The sequence below is a fragment of the Podarcis raffonei genome, chromosome Z (genome assembly GCF_027172205.1).
Source record: "Podarcis raffonei isolate rPodRaf1 chromosome Z, rPodRaf1.pri, whole genome shotgun sequence".
Lineage (NCBI taxonomy): Eukaryota > Metazoa > Chordata > Lepidosauria > Squamata > Lacertidae > Podarcis > Podarcis raffonei.
In genome coordinates this window covers 43,005,515-43,024,133 of record NC_070621.1, presented here as the reverse complement: position 1 = coordinate 43,024,133, position 18,619 = coordinate 43,005,515, and the positions used below count along the sequence as shown (strand labels likewise).

General features: G+C 43.1%; 1 protein-coding gene and 1 long non-coding RNA gene across 6 annotated transcripts; one reads left to right on the top strand and one right to left on the bottom strand.

Moving 5' to 3' along the window:
- Positions 1 to 1,286: 1,286 nt before the first annotated feature.
- LOC128406754 (protein EOLA1-like) lies at positions 1,287 to 12,126 on the bottom strand. Of its 5 annotated transcripts, none has more exons than XM_053374408.1 (3): positions 12,020 to 12,126; positions 5,678 to 5,964; positions 1,287 to 3,922 (listed from the first exon to the last, which is right to left on the bottom strand). In XM_053374408.1, the coding sequence occupies exons 2-3, from the start codon at positions 5,928 to 5,930 to the stop codon at positions 3,699 to 3,701; spliced, it is 477 nt and encodes a 158-aa protein (XP_053230383.1). In that variant the 5' UTR covers positions 5,931 to 5,964; positions 12,020 to 12,126; the 3' UTR covers positions 1,287 to 3,698. The 5 variants fall into 5 exon arrangements, with proteins under 5 accessions (XP_053230383.1, XP_053230381.1, XP_053230384.1 ...); XM_053374406.1 differs by having other exon boundaries at positions 5,678 to 6,049; positions 12,020 to 12,125; XM_053374409.1 differs by lacking the exon at positions 12,020 to 12,126 and adding an exon at positions 6,247 to 6,838.
- A 77-nt stretch (positions 12,127 to 12,203) lies between these two features.
- LOC128406755 (uncharacterized) lies at positions 12,204 to 18,252 on the top strand. Its single transcript, XR_008328604.1, has 3 exons — positions 12,204 to 12,309; positions 14,325 to 14,396; positions 16,286 to 18,252. It is a non-coding gene; the product is annotated as an uncharacterized LOC128406755 (long non-coding RNA).
- Positions 18,253 to 18,619: the final 367 nt, after the last annotated feature.

Here is an 18,619-nt window from a genome sequence, read left to right as displayed (position 1 = left end):
CCACATGAACCTACCCAGACCCTGAGATCATCTTCTGAGGCCTTTGTTTGTGTGCCTCCATGAGAAGTCTGGAGGGTGGCAACACAAATATGAGCTTTTTCTCCAGTGGCTCCCCACTTGTGGAATATTCTCCCCAGAGAGGCTCGCCTGGCACCTTCATTACATATCTTTAAGCAGCAGGTGAAAATGTTTCTCTTTAAGCAGGCCTTTGGCTAAGGCCTTTTAAACTGTCTGTGGGGTGTGTGTTTTTGTTTACTTTGTTACTTTTTTGTTTCTATATTGTAAACTATTTTGCGATCTTCAGATGAAGGATGGTATAGAAATTTAATTAATCATCTCCAAAAGGAGAAACCATGGGAGTGTTATTGGCTACTTAAACCTGTGAAGGACGTCAGTGCCAGTAGTTGAAGAAACTCCTTTACATTTGGTATGTCAAGTCAAACTTTTAAAACTTCATTTATTATTACCCACTATTGCATTTATAGCCATATTTACAGTTTGCTCATTTCAGTTTGTCATGTTTGTATTGCAGTTAAACAGGTCAGCACCTGCAATGCTGAGAAGCTCTATTATGAAGGGATCAAAGACAGGATAGTTAGAATCTTTAAAGGGTTTGAGTTTAGCGTGCCGTTCCTGTACCTGTTGAAGGAATTTGAAATTTGCTCTCCACATTCTTTTTTGTTAAATGGCGCTAGAATAAATATGCATCCAAGCAAATAGTAAAGGAACACATCATATATGGGCCTTCTTCTCTCATCCCCAACCTAAGCAAATATTTAGCATGAGAAGCCAGCTCTGACATTGAATAACCAATGATCGGATTTTATAAAAAGCCAGGGAAGTTGCCACATTCACTGATGCACAGTTGACATGTTAAGGTCACGAAAGATGTGAAAGAAACTATTGTGGTAGTTTTCAGCTAGCTTTAAAGCGGCATTTTGCTTTACAGTGAAAGCCTCATGTTTGTTACTTAATTCTTTCATGTGTTTATTTTGTATATTTTTTTAATATATGCTCTTTTTAAAATCTAGGACAGTGTGCAGATACTCAATGAAACAGAACCCCCCCCAAAAGATCCTAATATGATGCAATAATAAATAATATATTGTGTGTTCATTATGAGGTTTGACATTCATCTATAAACTGCTTCAGATTTCTGTCATGGCGCCAGCTTCTGTTATGAGATCTAAATTCTAGATAATTGGGCAAATACATGTCTGGAAGAACAACAAATGTTTTGAAACAAAAACCAGTGTTTCTAATAATCCTACTTTCATATACGGTACTGTATTGAAATGTAGCTACTGTTTTTATTGTGGAGTATTTCAGAAGTACTGGTACACTGGATGCCACATTATATCAAAATTACAATAATAGCAAGTAAATTACATAGTAATATTAAAGCATAGATAATAATTTGTCATATTCTAAAAGAGCAGTTGGACTGTTAAATATTAACATCTACCTGTAGATGTAACAAGCTTTTAAGATATCCAGAATTACTCAGAAAGAAGGAAAGAATGGATATAATCACTTTTTGAAATACTTTGCTTGCCAGGGCTCACTTCAGGGCTGGCCCACCCATGAAGCAAAGTGAGGCGACTGCCTTAGGCAGCAGGATTCACAGGGCAGCAGATACTGATGTCTATCTTCAGTCACCCTTTCTTTTCTGGTGGGGAGGGAAGGCGCCATTTTGTGGTTCACCTCAGGTGCCAAAATGTAGTTCTCCGGGCTGGGAGCTGCAGAGTCCTGTAGCTCATTTTGCAGAGGAAAACCATGGGGGTGAGTGTCAGTAAACGAGGGGAATTAAGAGAGATGAGTGGGGGGTGATCGTGTAATCTCACTGTATACAAGTTGTACAAGTGACAATAAAGTATTTCAATTTCAATTAGTAGGGGAGTTCTAAAAATGGTGCAATCCATGTGAATCTGAACTAGCTGTCATAACTCATAAATGCTTTTTACATAGATGATTTTATATGCGCACACTAAAAATGCAATGGCCCAAAGAAAATTCAGAATGCTAAAAAATCTCACTTTATACCTCTGAGAGGCCCAAGTGACCTGCCAAACATTCTTAGAATAAAACATCACATTGGGAAGCAGAAATACCTTTACATCCCTATTGTGCCAAGGTCATTGAGGTGGCATTTCCTGTCCTCATCCTTAGTCTTGGTCAACATAGCAGAGCCCACCACTGACCTATGGGGAAAGGGAGTGTGGCTGAGCAGCAAAATAAAACAAAGGATGGTGAACCTTTGGCACTGTAGATGTTGCTGGACTCCAGTTCCCATCTGCACCAGCCAGGTTGACTCCTGGCCAGGTGTGATGGGAACTCTACCCCAGGAACAACTGGAGTGTTATCAGCTACTCACCCCTGATCTAAAGAAAAGTAGACCACATCCTCCTTAGCAGGTTTAATAAACATCCATAGCATTTCTAAGTACAGTGGTACCTTGGGTTAAGTACTTAATTCGTTCCGGAGGTCCGTTCTTAACCTGAAACTGTTCTTAACCTGAAGCACCACTTTAGCTAATGGGGCCTCTAGCTGCCGCTGCGCCGCCGCCGCATGATTTCTGTTCTCATCCTGAAGCAAAGTTCTTAACCTGAGGTACTATTTCTGGATTAACAGAGTCTGTAACCTGAAGCGTATGTAACCTGAAGCGTATGTAACCCGAGGTACCACTGTAACATGATCCATTTCTATAGAAGCATAGTACTGTGTACGGCATTACATCCACAAATAGCACAAGGGGCATAGGAAGCTGAAAGGGCAGTTGCAAAGTAGTGAGGAAGACTCTGAATGGAGCATTTAAATGAGTTAACTAAAAAGGGGTGGAGGGCATGGATTAGCCCTTTGTGATGAGACCATATACCCAATAGGAGCAGAGGAATTAAGAGTGAAAGCTCTGCGGGAGGGAGTGGGATTAACTGATGATCTGTTTATTTCACTTAATTAAGAAAAAGTGTTTAATATTCCATAATGTGCATGTAAATGATTATGATTAATATTTATTTATACTCCTCTTCCCCCCCCTGATGGAACTTAAGGTGATTTACAGATAAAAACAGGAACCACTAAAAACAGGAAAATCAATTATTAAACTACAATTAAACAATGATAGAATTAAAACTACATACGTATTTAAGACCTGTTTGAAACATGCCAATAATTACAGAAAAACAGCATGGCACCAGCCCTTTCATTAAAAGCAGTCAGTTTCCCAAAGCCTGTTGGAACAAAAACGTCTTTCATCTGTTGGCAGAAGGACAACAAGGAGGGAGCCAGTCTAGCTTATCTAGGAAGTGAGTTCCAAAGTCTGGGAGCAGCCACCAAGAAGGCCCTCCACATCCCCTCCTGTGCATGCCTGTGAAGGTGGCAGAACAAAGAGAAAGGCCTCCCATGAAGATCTCAACATCTGGGCAGGTTTGTGTGGGCGGATACGGTCTTTCAGATAGCTTGGACCTAAGATGGATAATTCACAATAATCCACATCTAAGAAGCTTTAACAAAGCATACCTATACTGGTGACCCCAACTATTCCATTAATGTTCTCCATTTGCAAGAGTGATAACACCAAGGTATAAGGCACTTGCTCACTTTATAATAGTGGTCTACATTAAGGTCAGTAGAAGAAAATTATTCCACTTCAGTAGCTTGGAAAATGTAGAGTTAAGGGACCATAAAGAAAAAAATCTTCAGGAATAGTCCAAAGAAGGAATCAATTCCTCTGGGATGTCCACCTGCCAGACATCTTTGCGTCCTCGTGTAGGAATAGGTTCCAACAACCATCTGGGGTTTGAAATAACTGTCAGGTATTTCTGCTCCAGGCCTGAGAGGATGGCTTTATTTTCTAGTACCAAAATGTCTTCAGGAGGCAAGAGTTCTGGGCACTGTGATGTCTCCCCAATGTCAATTAGTCCTGTATTTAAAACACAAATATTGCTATAATTTTCTTCCTAAAAAAATGAAATTACTGGCCTATTTATTTTTATTTGCAGGACTTTATCCTGCCCTTCAGTTTGAAGCATTTGGGGCAGTTTACAGAATGTAATAAAATACAGTAATAAGACAAAGAAGAATACAATGCTTAATGACAGCATCAAACTTTAAAAAGTCAGGAGATAAAAGAGATTAAAAAGATCTGGGTGGGCAGACTTCTCCTGGAATGTAAACGATAACAGTGTGGACACCACATGAGCCTTCCCAAGGAACAAACTCCATAAATGGAACCCTACAGCTGGAAAAGTTGCTTGCTCTCACAATAAGTAGATACCCAATAGGCTAACAGATGGGGGAATTGGTATTTGTGGTATAGTTCCAGCTCTCTCGCGCATTTTCCCTTGCTTTGTGACATTCCCCCAGTGCTTCCTTTCCCCTCTTTAACCTATTTACTAGTCTGTATGAGAGGAGTATAGAAACCATTGGTCCTCTTTGTATCCTGCTACAAATGGTGCTTCCAGCCAGAGCCTTTGTAGTAAGCTTAGCAGTCATGGGATAAGGGAGTGGGTCCTATGGTGAATCAGTAACTACCGGTAGTTAAAGAACAGGAAGCACAGAGTAGTAGGAATAAATAGGTAGCCCTCACAATAGAGGGAGGCAGTGTGCTATGGGACCAGTGCCTTTTTAAACTTGTTCATAAATGATCAGGAGTTAGGTGTAAGCAACAGAATGGCCAAGTTTCCTAATGACACCAATAAAGCTAAATTTGGGGAGATTTAGGACAGGCAAAAAGGAAGTGCGTCTTCATGCAGCACATGCTTAAACGATGAAATTTGCTATGGCAAGATGTAGCACTAGTTGCCAGCTTGAGAAACTTCAAGAGAGGATTAGAAAGATCACAAACAGGGGAGTGTTATTGCACTCGTGTGGATTCTCAGTCTGGTTAGCCACTGAGGCAGCAGGGTAAATGAGCCTTGCTAGGTAAGACAAAAGGCCTTCTTTAAGTTTCTTATAAAATACAGAAGTGTATTACTTTAAATTCACAGTGTGCAACTGGCTAAAATACAGATTGCATGCTTTTTCTTGAATCTTCATCAGTAAAAGGGTTCAAAAGTTAACTTTTCTTTTTTTTGATTCAGGGAGGTAACCTGAATATTTACTAGGGGACTAGGCTGTCTTAGCTCATTTGCTTCCTACTTTATGGCCATAGCCTTGAAAGGTCCTGCAGTAACAACCCACCATTTGATGAACCTTCTTCCAGTTTCTCTGCCCTTTCCCTTGTTCTGTGCAGGATATACTTTCCCAAATGTACTTTCACCATCCTCATGATAGAATATGAGCAGATTCTTTAGACTGGGGTGGGCAGAAGTAAAATAATAATAATAATAATAATAATAATAATAATAATAATAACAACAACAACAATAATAATACAGTGGTACCTCTAGATACGAACAGGATCTGTTCCGGAGCCCCGTTTGCATCTAGAAGCAAATGTAACTAGCGATGGCACGTCTGCGCACGCACGCTTCCTCGCATGCGCGTGACGTCATTTTGAGTGTCTGCGCAAGCGGTGAAACCCGGAAGTAACGCACTCCGTTACTTCCAGGTTGCCGTGGAGTGCAACTCAAATGCACTCAACTCGAAGCGTATTCAACCCGAGGTATGACTGTACTCTACAAAGTCAGCATTTCATGTCTACTGGAAGTTTAAAAGTTGAGCTACTGTCACTTACCTGCCACAACACCTCTTCCAAACCTTTCACCTGCATCCAATAGCTCTTCAATTTGAGTCACTGTCATCCCAAGCCTGTTTGTGAGGATGTCTTTCCAGGCTTTGTCGTCCCAGTCTTTAAAAGCAATGTGGACAGCAACGGTACAGGACTCGTACTGGGCCAGTAATGGTCGCCAACGGGTCTCTATTGTTTTTATTTCGTTTAAAACTAACCCAGCATAAGGTTGCCGGAAGGAAAGGCAGGGAAACTTCATTCTTCTTTACTTCTTTAGTCCTTTCTTGCATCACCTTTATTTCCAAACAAACAATTTAAAACCAGAATGAGGAACACATATTCTCTCTCGGCAAGCGTTCAGGGATTGCATGAATCTGCCTGCCAAATTCCAAAAATGAGGGGTGCTCAAAAACTGCAACATGACTTGGGAATTCAAAAGATATTTCAGTTGAACTAATATAATTTAGTTTTGTAAGTAAAATGTGTGAAAATTGTTTGGAAAACATTAAAAATGATTGCTAAATATTTGCAGTTATATTATGTAGTAATATAATTATTATTAAGAGCTACCTGACTTGACTTTTCAGAAGGTGAAATTGAAATTATTCGGTTTCTGGAAGCAGTTTATGGGCTTCTTCCTCCATTGTAGGTTTACCAAGTGAAATGCTGTCTAAATCACAAAAATAACAGCGCATTTGGACTCCTCACTCCCAAAAACATGTTTTCAAGACCTCTTCTCACTGAGGACATTTGCTAAAGCTATGTCTCACCCGCTAAAATGGCGTGCCCTAAGCGACGCCACAGAGATCTTCAACTACCACATGAATGTCCTTCTTCTTATTTTACACAGCACAGTATTTCAAACAGCTGTCATTCCAGCCCATCTTGGCTTGCGAAGCAGACCCTTTGCTGACCATTTTAGTCCCATGTGCACAGAAGTGCGGGGGGCAGGAGGCTGGTGTCCAAAATGCATGCGTAAAGGTTTAATCGCAAGAGCTGCAGAACCCTGTGATGTCCTACACCCTGCGGCAGTTGGAACCGTTATGGCAGTTACATCTTAGCAGTTAGAGCAGCAGGTTATGTTCTGTTGTGCCGCCTCAGAGTCGGTTAGTCTGTGACACTTTAATCTACGAAAGACGTAGCTGTCAACTTTCAGATTTGAAAATAAGGGATCAGTAGCCTCACCTGTCCCGGGGACAGTCTACGGGATATCTAACAATCTGGGATAACAGTGGGAAGCAGCGGAAACGGCGCTGGAATAAGGGAATTTCCCACCAAAAAAGGGAAGGTTGACAGCTATGGAAAGACCGTGTTAGCAATTCAGGAAACATCCACTGTATGCATCACCTATTTAATCTGCAGCTGCAAGTATGCTAAGTAAAAGTCAGGTGTTGTTTCAAACTTTATTTTGTGTGTGTGTGTGTAACTTTTCTTCTTTTACAATTTAGAATACTGCTTTAAATATTCTTAAAATACATTCACTTCTTCTCTTTCCATGGTTCATTTTGCATATCATAAATCCCTGCTTTTTTATTTTTACAAAAACTAAACCATTCAGTATTCCATTATTCAAAACTTATTTACATCGCTGAATTTATCTTAATGCTGCTAACGTTTTCAAGTGTACACAATTCCCCCCCAATATATTCAATAAACGTTTCCCAATCTTCTCTAAACGTATGTTCTTCTTGTTCTCTTATTCTATATGTTAAATCTGTGAGTTGTGCATATTCTGTCAACTTAAGATGCCACTCTTCCTTTAGTTGGGACCTCGCTCGTTTTCCATTTTGGGGCTAACAAACACAGGCTGCAGTAATGGCATACATAAATAACCTTTTTTTGACACTTGGGAAGTTGATGTAAACTTTTAAAGGAGGGGGTATTGCGTAGTTTCTACAGGAGGAAAAACAGAACTAATCAAAGGGTCAAGTAGCCCAGGGTTACTACTATGCAATTTGGGAACTAAAACTAATCCCCACAAAGAGGAGGTTTAAGAGAGGATGCTTCCTAGGGAGCAATTCCCATGGCATGCAGCAGGATCTTTCCTTTCTCTCTCTCTGAGTGAAGCCTCCTCCTAAGCCCATGCTGTACTTGCCTTCGCCACCCTCCACACCTCCTCCACCTCTTAACACCAGAGTGTGAGTTGTCTGTTACAGAAAGGGACTAAACCTCACCTGGCTAACCCATGGCTTTTCCTTGCAGCAATGTGCAGGGCTTGGAGGGAGGGAGTCGCCGTAAAGGGAAGGGAGGAAGTGGGGTTCCCAAGGGTCATCTAGCCCAACCCCCTGCAGTGCAGGAAGCAGTTAATGAATTATGGAATCACGGAGTTGAAAGGGGTCCTGATGGGTCATCTAGCCCAGAGGTGTAGCAAGGTCAGATGGTACCCAGTGCAGAATTTTTTTTGTCACCCCCGCCCAGTGGAACTGGCCCAGTCTCCAAAGGCACCTTTGTACCTTGCCAGCAATATCCGGGTGCATCCAGCGCTTTGCCCGCCTGCCTGGGCTGGGTGGTTGGGCTGGTTCTGGAGGGGAAAGTAAGCTCCCTACGTAGCGCCTAGGCTGCTAGAGGTCCCTGATTTCCAAAAAGCCACAGGGGCAAGGTCGGCGGCGGGGGGGGTGTTGTCCAATGGCAACAGCCCCTGCCAACCTTAAATGAGAAGACCATGTTTTTAACCCCCAGATATCTCATGGTAATATGTGGGAATTTTTCTTGGCGTGAACTGTAAGAATCTGATTTGATATTTTAAGCAATGTAGTTAATGTGTTGTTTGTTATGTTTTATGTGTGATGTGCAACTTGAAAATGAATAAAAATATTGTTAAAAAAGAAGATCACGTCTATATCTATAGCTATAAATGTAGTGGTTTTCTATCTAACTACATATATTAATTAATATAGCAAATTAAGGCTGATTATGTAATCACTAATTAGTTTTGTTGTGAATGATCATTGTGTTTTTGTTGCATACTTTAAACTCAACCACTTAAGAGATTTTCTTTACAATTAATTGGCATGCAAATGCTGTTGAATAAATGCATAATAATCTCAGCCTATATTTAAAACATCCCATAGTCATTTTACTCCAATGTATAAAACATTTTGAATATTAGTATTGCTACCTATATGACTTATTAGTCACTTACTACAAAAAATCTCTAAACAGCTTATAAAAAAGGCACAAAGGTGTAGCACAAAACCGTAACAATACAATTCAGTAACACTATTTCAATAATCCATAAAGAGACCCAGCTGAACCCCCTCCCTGCAGAATATTTCATCAAATAGGCCATTATCAAGCTAATCATAATCCATCAAGTTTTAGTTTAGCGTCAGAAAGATGGCTTAGCGTTTATGATGGTGCCATATGGACCCCTAAATAAATTTGTTAAAGTGGTCCTGGATTCTTCATTCTTTTAGCAGCTTCAGGAGTTTTAATAAGACATTAGTACTAATACTGGGTTTTGCTTCTGAATAATCACACATAGAATCACATTCTACACCTATTTTAACGCCTGCAAAACAGAACCTTTTCCAATAAAGCCCAGCAATGGTATTTTTTATAAGATGCTACTGTTTCTTTTTATTTTTAATGATTGTAATTTTAAAATTGCTTTTAACACTGTATTTTAAATGGCTGCAACCCAGCCCAGGGCCTTAGAACGAAGGGTAGTTAACAAATAATAATAATAATAATAATAATAATAATAATAATAATAATTAGAAATGGAGACGGGGTAAACTTGGTGCTCGGGTTTCCGAAAAAAACGTATTGTGGGTGCCTTCAAGCGACTTCCAATTTGCCCGGCCTCCTCACCTAGGGGTTAGCCCTCCTCCCTGAATCTTGATGTGCCAGGACTGGCTGTAGTTACTGAAGGAAAAACTGCTGTCTGCATGTGCTCAGGAGCACTCTTGCTTGCAATATTTTCATGAGTCCGAGATGAAGCTGGGCAGAGGGAGAGGGAAATCACGCAAAGAGGGACGGCCCTTTATTTTATTTTTTTACTTTTTACATTTATACACCACCTCCTGCAAGGTTACAGTGGCCTGTATGGCTCTCCCCACCCACTCACAACAACAACCTTGCAAGGTTGACTGAGAGACTGGTCCAAGGTCACCCAGGCAGCTTGATGGCTGAGTGGGGATTCGAACCCTGGTTCTCCCAGGTCCTAGCCTGACTTCCAATTCCTCTTCCCCTTCCCTTGCTCCTCTGAGGAATCCCAGCAAGAGGCCAGCATCCTGTTTTCTCACCTCTGGGGAGCCCACAAGCAGAGCATTGGTGGAGGGGGGGATGAAGCAGGTGCCCCTGCTGGACTTTGTCCTCCACTCCAAAATAGCTGTCCAGAGAACACCAGTAGTATCCCGAACACTACTTTTTATTAAATAAAAGTATTTTAAGCTGCTGTCACTTCCTCCCTGGCCATGACTCCTCACTGCTTTCCATTTGCAATTTTTTTCTTTGTTTTTAGAGCTTTCTCTGCCCTGCCATTTATTTCTCCCTGTGTTTTTCCTCCTCTGCACGTGCATCAACTCCTCCGATCGCTGTTTCAGGAGCTCCCACAAAACCTTTCCTTTTGCCCCCTCCCCAGCTCAGCTCCCGTCATACCTGAAACCCTGTTTCAGCTAGGAAGTTGCAAGCAATTTAAAGACCAGTTTTTTAAAAAATAAGGGGGGGGGAGTGTCACAGAAACGAGCTGTGCTTTTAAGTTCTCCATAAATTATCCGGGAAATTCTAAAGCTTGCCCACTTTTTTGTGGCTTCTGAAGTTGACCCTAATAAAGGTTATTAAGCTCATGACCTGCTGTCACTTCCTCCCTGGCCATGACTCCTCACTGCTTTCCATTTGCAATTTTTTTGCAAAACTGTGGAGCTTGGAATATTCTTCCTATAGACATAGCTATGGTTTGCTTTTTATAATATGCATCTTTCTGCAGGAATATTTACTTTTGGTTGGTTGGTTGAAGGGGGACACTGGGGTGCTGTTTCTCTTTTTTAAAAGAAATGTTATAAGATCTGGTACCACAAAGCCATCACAAGGCAACTAGCCAAAAGCAGTTTTACTAAAGGGATGGGCGCTTGTACGTACTTTTGACAGCAGCAGCACAATACGAAATTTAGGTGAAGCGCGTACAGGCTGGGGAACCTCCGCCCCCACCTGGTTGTTTTTTGTGTGTGGTTGTTGTCATTGTGCACTTGGTAAAGGTGCACTAAGTTCTCTTTAAGGAAAAGAGGAGAAAGCTGTCTATCCTGGCTCTTCCTTTTAAATTGGGGACTATTATCAGCGCAGCCCCAAGCAATGTTTACTCAGCAAGTAAATCCAACAAACTTCAACTGGGTTTACTCGCGGGGAAGTGTGCATAAGCTTGCAGCCTGGCTCCTCCAACCCTCTCCTCTAGTGCGAAGGCTGAGGAGAGGAAAGAGGAGCCGCAAACACAGCGCAAGGGAAGTGAAGCTCCTAGGACTAACTCTTTACTTCTCTTATTTCCGTGTTTTTGCTCTCCCGCATGCGCGGGACTCAATCTCTTCAGACCGTACCATTAGCAGATCATGGTGCGGGGGGTGCCCGCTCTTTCCCCAGCCACTATTGAGCTTATTCGCCCCTGGAAGCTTTCTGCTTTAAAGCTGTGGTAACACTGACTAGCCTTTGCTTCAGTTCGTTTTGGCTTTGGCCTCCCCACCCATTTCCGGACGTTGGTACACTCCTCTCCCAGCAGATCCTGTGGCTGGGCAAGACCACCTCACTCGCCCCATGGGGAGTCGTGGGTGGAAGCGGGGCAGAATCATAGCTGTCAAGCTTTCCCTTTTTTTTAAGGGAAATTTCCTTATTCCGAATAGGATTCCTCGCAAGAAAAGGGGAAAGTTGACAGCTATGGGCCGAATGTGGACCCCCCCCCTTTCAGGCTAAAGGAGAGTGAGATTCGGCGCCCCCACCCCCAAGCCTACAGCGAGCCGAGGGAAGGGGGAGAGCCGCAGCAGCCGCTTTGCCACTCTCTGGGTTTGGGGGAATCGCAGCAGAGGGTCACCCAATCTCTGTTTTGAAACCTCCGGAGGGAGTCTAGCTTCCCGCTTACCTAGCAGATGTACTGCTTGCCGATGTACTCCTTGCCCCCCGGTGCGATCACTGGCTATCCCCACCCCTCCGAACCAGGCCGAAATCCTGAGGCAGGGAGTTCCGCGAGTCAGCTCACCCGCCTCCGACCGAGGGCGCTGAACTTCTCCCCACCCCCGTCCCCAATGATGGCGTCTATTGCTGTCCCTTCACGCGCCCCCCCCCGCCCGCCAAGGTTGGAGGCCGGCCGAAGCCGCGGCCTCTCTGCCGCCCCCTATCCTGCTTTCCGCGCACCGCCCTCACCTCCCTCCGCGGCAAGGCTCGGCTCCGCCGTTCCCCAGGCTGCGAAGAGCGCAGTTTATTCACACGATGCTCGCCTCCCTCCTTTCCTACACGGGGTCTCCTCATGAGATGGAAATCATGGCGCCGGAAGCGGGGGGTCTCTTTCCCCTGCCGCTTCGCCTCGGAGGAAATAGCGAGCAGCGCCTGCAGGGAAGAGTTTTATTTAGCAGCTTCGCTTCGCTTTAATCGGCCAAGGCTGCGTGCGAAGGCGTATTCCCCTTCTACGTCTGTCCTCACAACTGCCCTGCGAGGTAGGCCAGGTTGAGAGATTTTGTCGTCTTCATTCCCTGCCGTGTAGTTATCTCTTCAGACGGCCGTAGCGCCGCGACAGTTTGGCCGTGCACCCACAGCGTGGCAACCCCCTTCCAGAGGGATACGGATTTTAAACAGTGTGTGGGTTTATTTCACTGTCATATATCTCATCTAGACATAGTGCAAGTTGCTGAAATGTGACCTAGTTGTAGAGTTCTTTCTTACAACGATTAGTGATAACGTTGTTGATTATTATTATTATTATTAGTATTTATATAATATAGGAATGAATAACCCCTGGCACAGGTCTGATGCCCCACTCCCAGGATTTTTTTTTCTGCACCCCATAAGATAAGACCCTACAGATCTTGGTGGCAAATATATTGCACCAGGTTGGGCAGATTTAAACCTCTCCACCAAGCCCAGCACCCCAATGTAAGTCCATGATCATCAGACTGATCATTTGATGTCCAGGATGAAGTAACAACCCTTCACTTGGGTAAGCTGAGGAGCTGTGTAAGAGTGTTAAATGGCAACACCCAACCAACATGAGAAAAATGGAGGTTTGGCCAAGGGTAAATGTGGTAATCATATGTGTGTGTTTGTAGATACATATTTCTAGTAATCAGGTAGACAGATAAGAGTTAGGGCAGACAAAGCAAAGTACTTTCCACAACACATTGAAATTCAACTTTGAAATTCACTACCACAAGATGTAGTGATGGATTTGACAAGGGGATTAGAAAAAAATCATGGAGGATAAGGCTACTAGCCACAATGGCTGCCTCCACTGATGGAGACAATATGCCTCAGAATACCAATGACTAGTAATCACAAGCAGGAAAAGCGCTGACTATTGCATTCAGGTTCTGCTTGTGGGTTTCCCATAGGCACCTTGGCAGCCACTGTGAACCGAATGCTGGACTAGATGGGCCAAGGGCCTGATCCAGCCAGGACTTTTGTTTTTTTATATACATGTTTTTATTCCTTTTTAGGTCAACAGAATTATACAACCAACAAAGAACATTACAACATATTAGTCAACACAACATGCTACAAGAATAAAAGTTATGAATGTTCCATATGTCTGTATTGGCTTAATTCAAGAAACCATTCTACAAGCTTAAATGAGAGTGTGGTGGGGATCTTTTGTGGTCTTCTGTTTTCACCTAGTCTAGAAATGGTTACCAAGTGCTGTAAAATACATTCCCGGTTCCCAGGGACAGTCCCCAGATTTGCAAATCTGTACCCAGAAAAATTCCAACCCGGGAGTGTCCCAAGATTTGCAAATCTGTCCCCAGGAAACGTGGCAGTGGCAGCCTCAGCAGCCCGGAGCCAGCCTGGTAGCGCACTTGGCTCTGGCTGGCTTCAGCAGCTGCTCGCTGCCTCTGCCACTGCCGAAGAGGAACCAGGGATGTCCAGCGGTACAGATCTCCTTCCCCCTTTGTTTTGACAGATTGGGGGAGGCTTGGGAGTCACAGGCGGGCGGGCGGGTGTTGCCCAGGAGGGGTGCAAGGCGCATGGTTTCTCTGCCAGGCAAGGTGCAAAGCCCTTTTTTTGCACCCTGTGAAACATAAATGTGCGGAGTTTTTTTAAAAAAACTGGGCAACAGCCACCCGCCTGTGAATCCTGAGCTTCCCCTGATCAGTCAAAACAAAGGAGGAAGGGGGCAGGAGATCAGGGAAGGCTCGGGAGTCACGGGCGGGCAGTGCTCTGTTGGCCAGTTTTGAAAAAAACTGCATTTATGTTTCACAGGGTGCGAAAGAAGGGCTTTGCACCTTTATACAATATGCATGTGTGCTTTTGCCTCACTAGCCCCACTACTGACTCCCTGTTGCTACTCAGCTTCCAAAAAAAAAAAAAAAAAGTGTCCCTGGATTCATTGAAAAAAATCTGGTAACCATACTGTAAAAGGAAAAGTGAGCTGACTTGCCTTGAGTAACTTTCATTTGATTAGTTAATTATTTTGTTATTGCAATTGACCAAACTGTTGTGTACCATGTGTCCAAAGCAGGACTGGCCCAAGAGATTTTGTCACCTGAGGGAAACCACAAAATGGCGTCTTCCTGCTGCCAGCCAAGAAGGGGTAAGTGAAGATCTACATTGGGGGCAAGGGTGGAGGAGACCAGCAGTGCCTCCTAGTCACCAAGAGACCACTGTAGATGTGGCATGGGGGACCAGGTCCAGCCTCCAAGGAGCGCGAAACAGCTGTTGGTGGCACCATGGCAGCAGCAGTGGGCAGTACATTCATTAAAGGCCCCTGTTAATCCTGCCGCCTGAGGCAGTTGCCTCACCTTGTCAGCCCTGATTGAAAATAAGACCCTCTGCATTATGCCAGGGCTTAAATGTTAAATCTGCTCTTCTTCAGGGTCCACAGCAATCTTTACAATAGCCATGTAAGACAAGTCAATATGAAGTTCTAGTAGTTACAGAAACTATCTGTTTATTTTGTGGATTTGAATGTACATAGATTTGTGATATAGTCAGTATCTGCGTATCTTAAATGTTACCTGATTCTATCTACATATGATGTGTTAAAAAGGAAGAAATTGAGTTTTTGCTTACATAATTTGCTATGACAATGCCTATTTAATATTTATCAAGTCTCAACTCTGATATGAATAGGATCATAGAACCATAGAATTGTAGAATTGGAAGGAACCCAAAGGTCATCTAGTCTAACCCCCTGCAATGCAGGAATGGAAGATATGTTTTTGTTGAATCTACTCAGTACTTGATTTTTTCCTGATTAAATATCCAGGAAGATACGCCAAGATATCAAAAGTCAAAACCGTCAAGTTATTCAGAACTATACTATTGCATAAGTCTGATTTTATAAGTAGTCTTGGTATGCTGTTGTGTCTGAAGCTGGAAACTGCATTTTCATTTACTGAAGGCAACAAAATAATCCTTTAACAATCACTGCTTATTTGTAACCTTAATTCATAGTGTAATTTTGAGATTGTTCATCAGTAGTATAAGGAAGAAAGTTTTAAGATTAGAGATGCGGTTAGGAATGTTGTGTCTCAGTAAAAGTTCCTGGGTAAAACAGCTGTATTAGGTAAAGGGAAATGGAGTGAGCGAGTGACAGACTTTTTTGTGTGTTCACATCTTCCAAAGGTTTCTTTGAAGCCAGTAGTATTTAATTTAACTAAAGGAAAGAAGAATTCTGTCTCTCTTGCCTTGCCTAAGTTGGCAAAAGCCCTGGCTCACACTATTAGAGATGCAGCGGGGAATTCAGGTGAGAGCAGGAAAAGCTATTTGTCTTTTAAAAATCAAATTAATTTGGATTTTTTTTTTCCAACAGTACAGGACAACAGAGGTAGGCAAAGCGGTGCCCTCCAGGTGCTGTGGACTACAATTCTCATAAACCTGAGCCACAACATTTGGAGGGTACCATGATGCCCATTTGTAGCATTGGGGTTCAAACTGCTGAGAGAAAGGGCTTCTTTGGGGTAACACTGCAGGTTGCTTTTAAAGATATATACCTCAGATATTCATAATTGTCCTTCGGCTTTTGGAAAGATGCGGGAAAGTCATAAGATTTTGCAAATTCGCTGATTGAGAAATAACTGTAGCCTTCAGCACCACTTTTTCTTTTATCCTTGGCTTCATGCTGAGGTAATCTGCGCAGGAAGAAGAACTCATTACCATGAGTTCTCCTTCCTCTACTCATTATTATGTCCTCTTCCAGAAGCAACTGAGAATGTCCTCTGTAGCTGCTAGCTGAAAATATTTTTAAAGATATGGTAGGCTAAAGATTAAGTCCTCTGTATCCACAGTCAGAGATGGTGACCTCAAAAGTACTGATCATGTCTTCTCATTACTGCTTTTTAAAAAAAAGACTTTTGGATACCTGCTGTGAATGGAATGTTCATTCTGCATTTTAAATTATTTTACCCTTGCAAGGCAAGGGTACTAACTGAGAGTTAGTATTTCCATGCTCCCTGTAAATTGTACCTTTCTTTTTTCCAGTGAAGCCCATTGCAATTTGATGTTCCCCACTGTTGGCTTCAATACTTCATGGAATCATAGAACTGTAGAGCTGGAAGTGACCATGAGAGTCATCTAGTCCAACACCCCTGCAATGCAGGAATCTTTTCTCCAGTGTGAGGCTTGAACCCACTATCCTGAGATTAAGAGTCTCATGCTATCCCTCAGTGTCTTGAATCAACATATTCTGATTCAGACTCCAGAATTTGTAGTTGATGAAGAGAGAACGTTTCATTTCTAACTGGAAACTAGCTGCACAAAGGCAATGGATAATTAGGGAGGATAACAGTCCAGAGATAGCCAGAGATTAATGCTACAAATTTCACCTCAGTGCATGCTGAAAAAACTACAGTCAGTTCATGTTGGCTTCTGAATACACTGAATACTTGCAGGTCTGTTTTCCTAGTTGTTAGGACTAAACCTGCCTATTCATTGCCCTACAGTCCTCTGTGGAAAGTCAGGAAGTCCTTAAAGAATATTCTAGAGTCCATAATCCAAGAACATGAGCTTTGGAATTTGGATAGCTTTGAGGTTTTTTAATCTGTTTCATTCTGGTGTAAGGGAGATTTGTCTGGCATCTTCATTATATATCTTGAGGTGCCTCTTCAACCTGGCGTTGGCTGATTAACATTCTACAGCCTTTTAAATGTTTTTGCGGTGCGTGTGTATTATTGTGTTGTTTTGTTTTAACTATTTATTTATGCTTTTACTTTATATTTTTATCTTGTGAAGTGCCTTGAGATCTTGTGATGAAGGGTAGTACTGTATTTTTTGCTCTATAGGACACACTTTTTCCCCTCTAAAAATTAAGGGGAAATGTGTGTGCGTCCTATGGAGCGAATACAGGCTCCTTGGCTTCAGCGATAGCAACGCGAAGCCTCCGAAGTGCAGAGGGAGCGCTCCCAGTCCAACCAGGAGATGCTGGGGACTGAACTGATGCCTTCTGCATGCTAAGCACTTGTTCTACCACTGAGCTATGGCCCTAGCTCACAATATTGCTGTCAGGATAAAATGGAGAAGGTGGAGGCTGAAGTGTGTATGCTCTGTGGAGGAAAGGTGGGATAGAAGCATAAGAAGGAATAAAGTGTGTAAACTAGCCTATAAGTGAATAAACTACAGTATATTTTTAACTTACTCTCCTAATAATTTGTATATAAATTATAAAAGTGGTATATAAATTTTGTTAAATAAAAAAAGAGGAAATGTTCAGACTTTCAAACAGTATGTTATGCCTGAGCCTTCATTGCTGAAACTCCCAACAGCATTTTCATGCTCACAAACACCTGATGAAGGAACCATTGTGACATCACCCATTCAAGCAGAGTGAAGGGGCAACAGGCTGTCAACAGTGGCAGTAGTTGGGGGCTCCCATCTACTCAAAAGCCACAGAAAGTCTTTTCATACTGCCTGAGGAATTAATCCCTTATTTAACATTCATAATTGCTGGATCGATTTAACAGGACTGGAGCTAACATTTGCTTGGATTTAGCACCATTGATAGGGAACTGCCTGCTGCATCCTCTGCTTTGAAGTCACCCTGGTCTTTGGGCCTCCAGCACGTTCTTCAGCATGTCCAACCCATCTAAGAGGCGTATGATACTGGTGTTCCACTGGGTTAGGAAGAAGCCCCTGACAGAGAAGCCGTGCTCTACCATCTCGGCCAGACCTTCTGCCTCTACACCGGCTTGCAACACTCCTCACATTTCACCCTACTTCACGAGGAGCAAGACACAACCCGCTCCGTTCAGGAGGTCCAGCAGGCACAAGGTGCTGCGATTGCCGAATCTCACCGACCCCAAGTTTTTAAGATCTGTCATTGACAGCGTTGGCCGGAAGAGAGCCCGCAGGCGTGGCAAGCAAAAGAAGACTCCAGCGGGAACAGGAAAAGGGGTGAGGGCTAGGCTAGAGGCAAGAAGGCTCCAAAGCTATTTGCGGGGTGGGATTGCTTTGGAAGATGCCTTCTCACAATCTCTACCCTTGAACAACGTAAGGACATAAGAAGTGCCTGCTGGTTGAGGCCACATTGGCCTGTCTAGTCGATCATCCTGTTCTCAAAGTGGCCAACCAGAGGCCTGTGGAAACAAGAGCATTCTGTATTCCCTTCCTGCATCTTCCAGCAACTACTATTCACAAAGGTTACTGCCACTGACTGTGGAGGTAGAGCATAGCCATCATGCTTAGTGGCCATTGATAGCCTTTCCTGCATAAAACCATCCAAGTTGGTGGCTGTCACAGCTTTCTGTGGGATTGAGCTTCCAGAGGGTAGCTGAGCATGCCTGCTGCAGGAAAAACAGGCATTAAAAGCACATTTCTCCC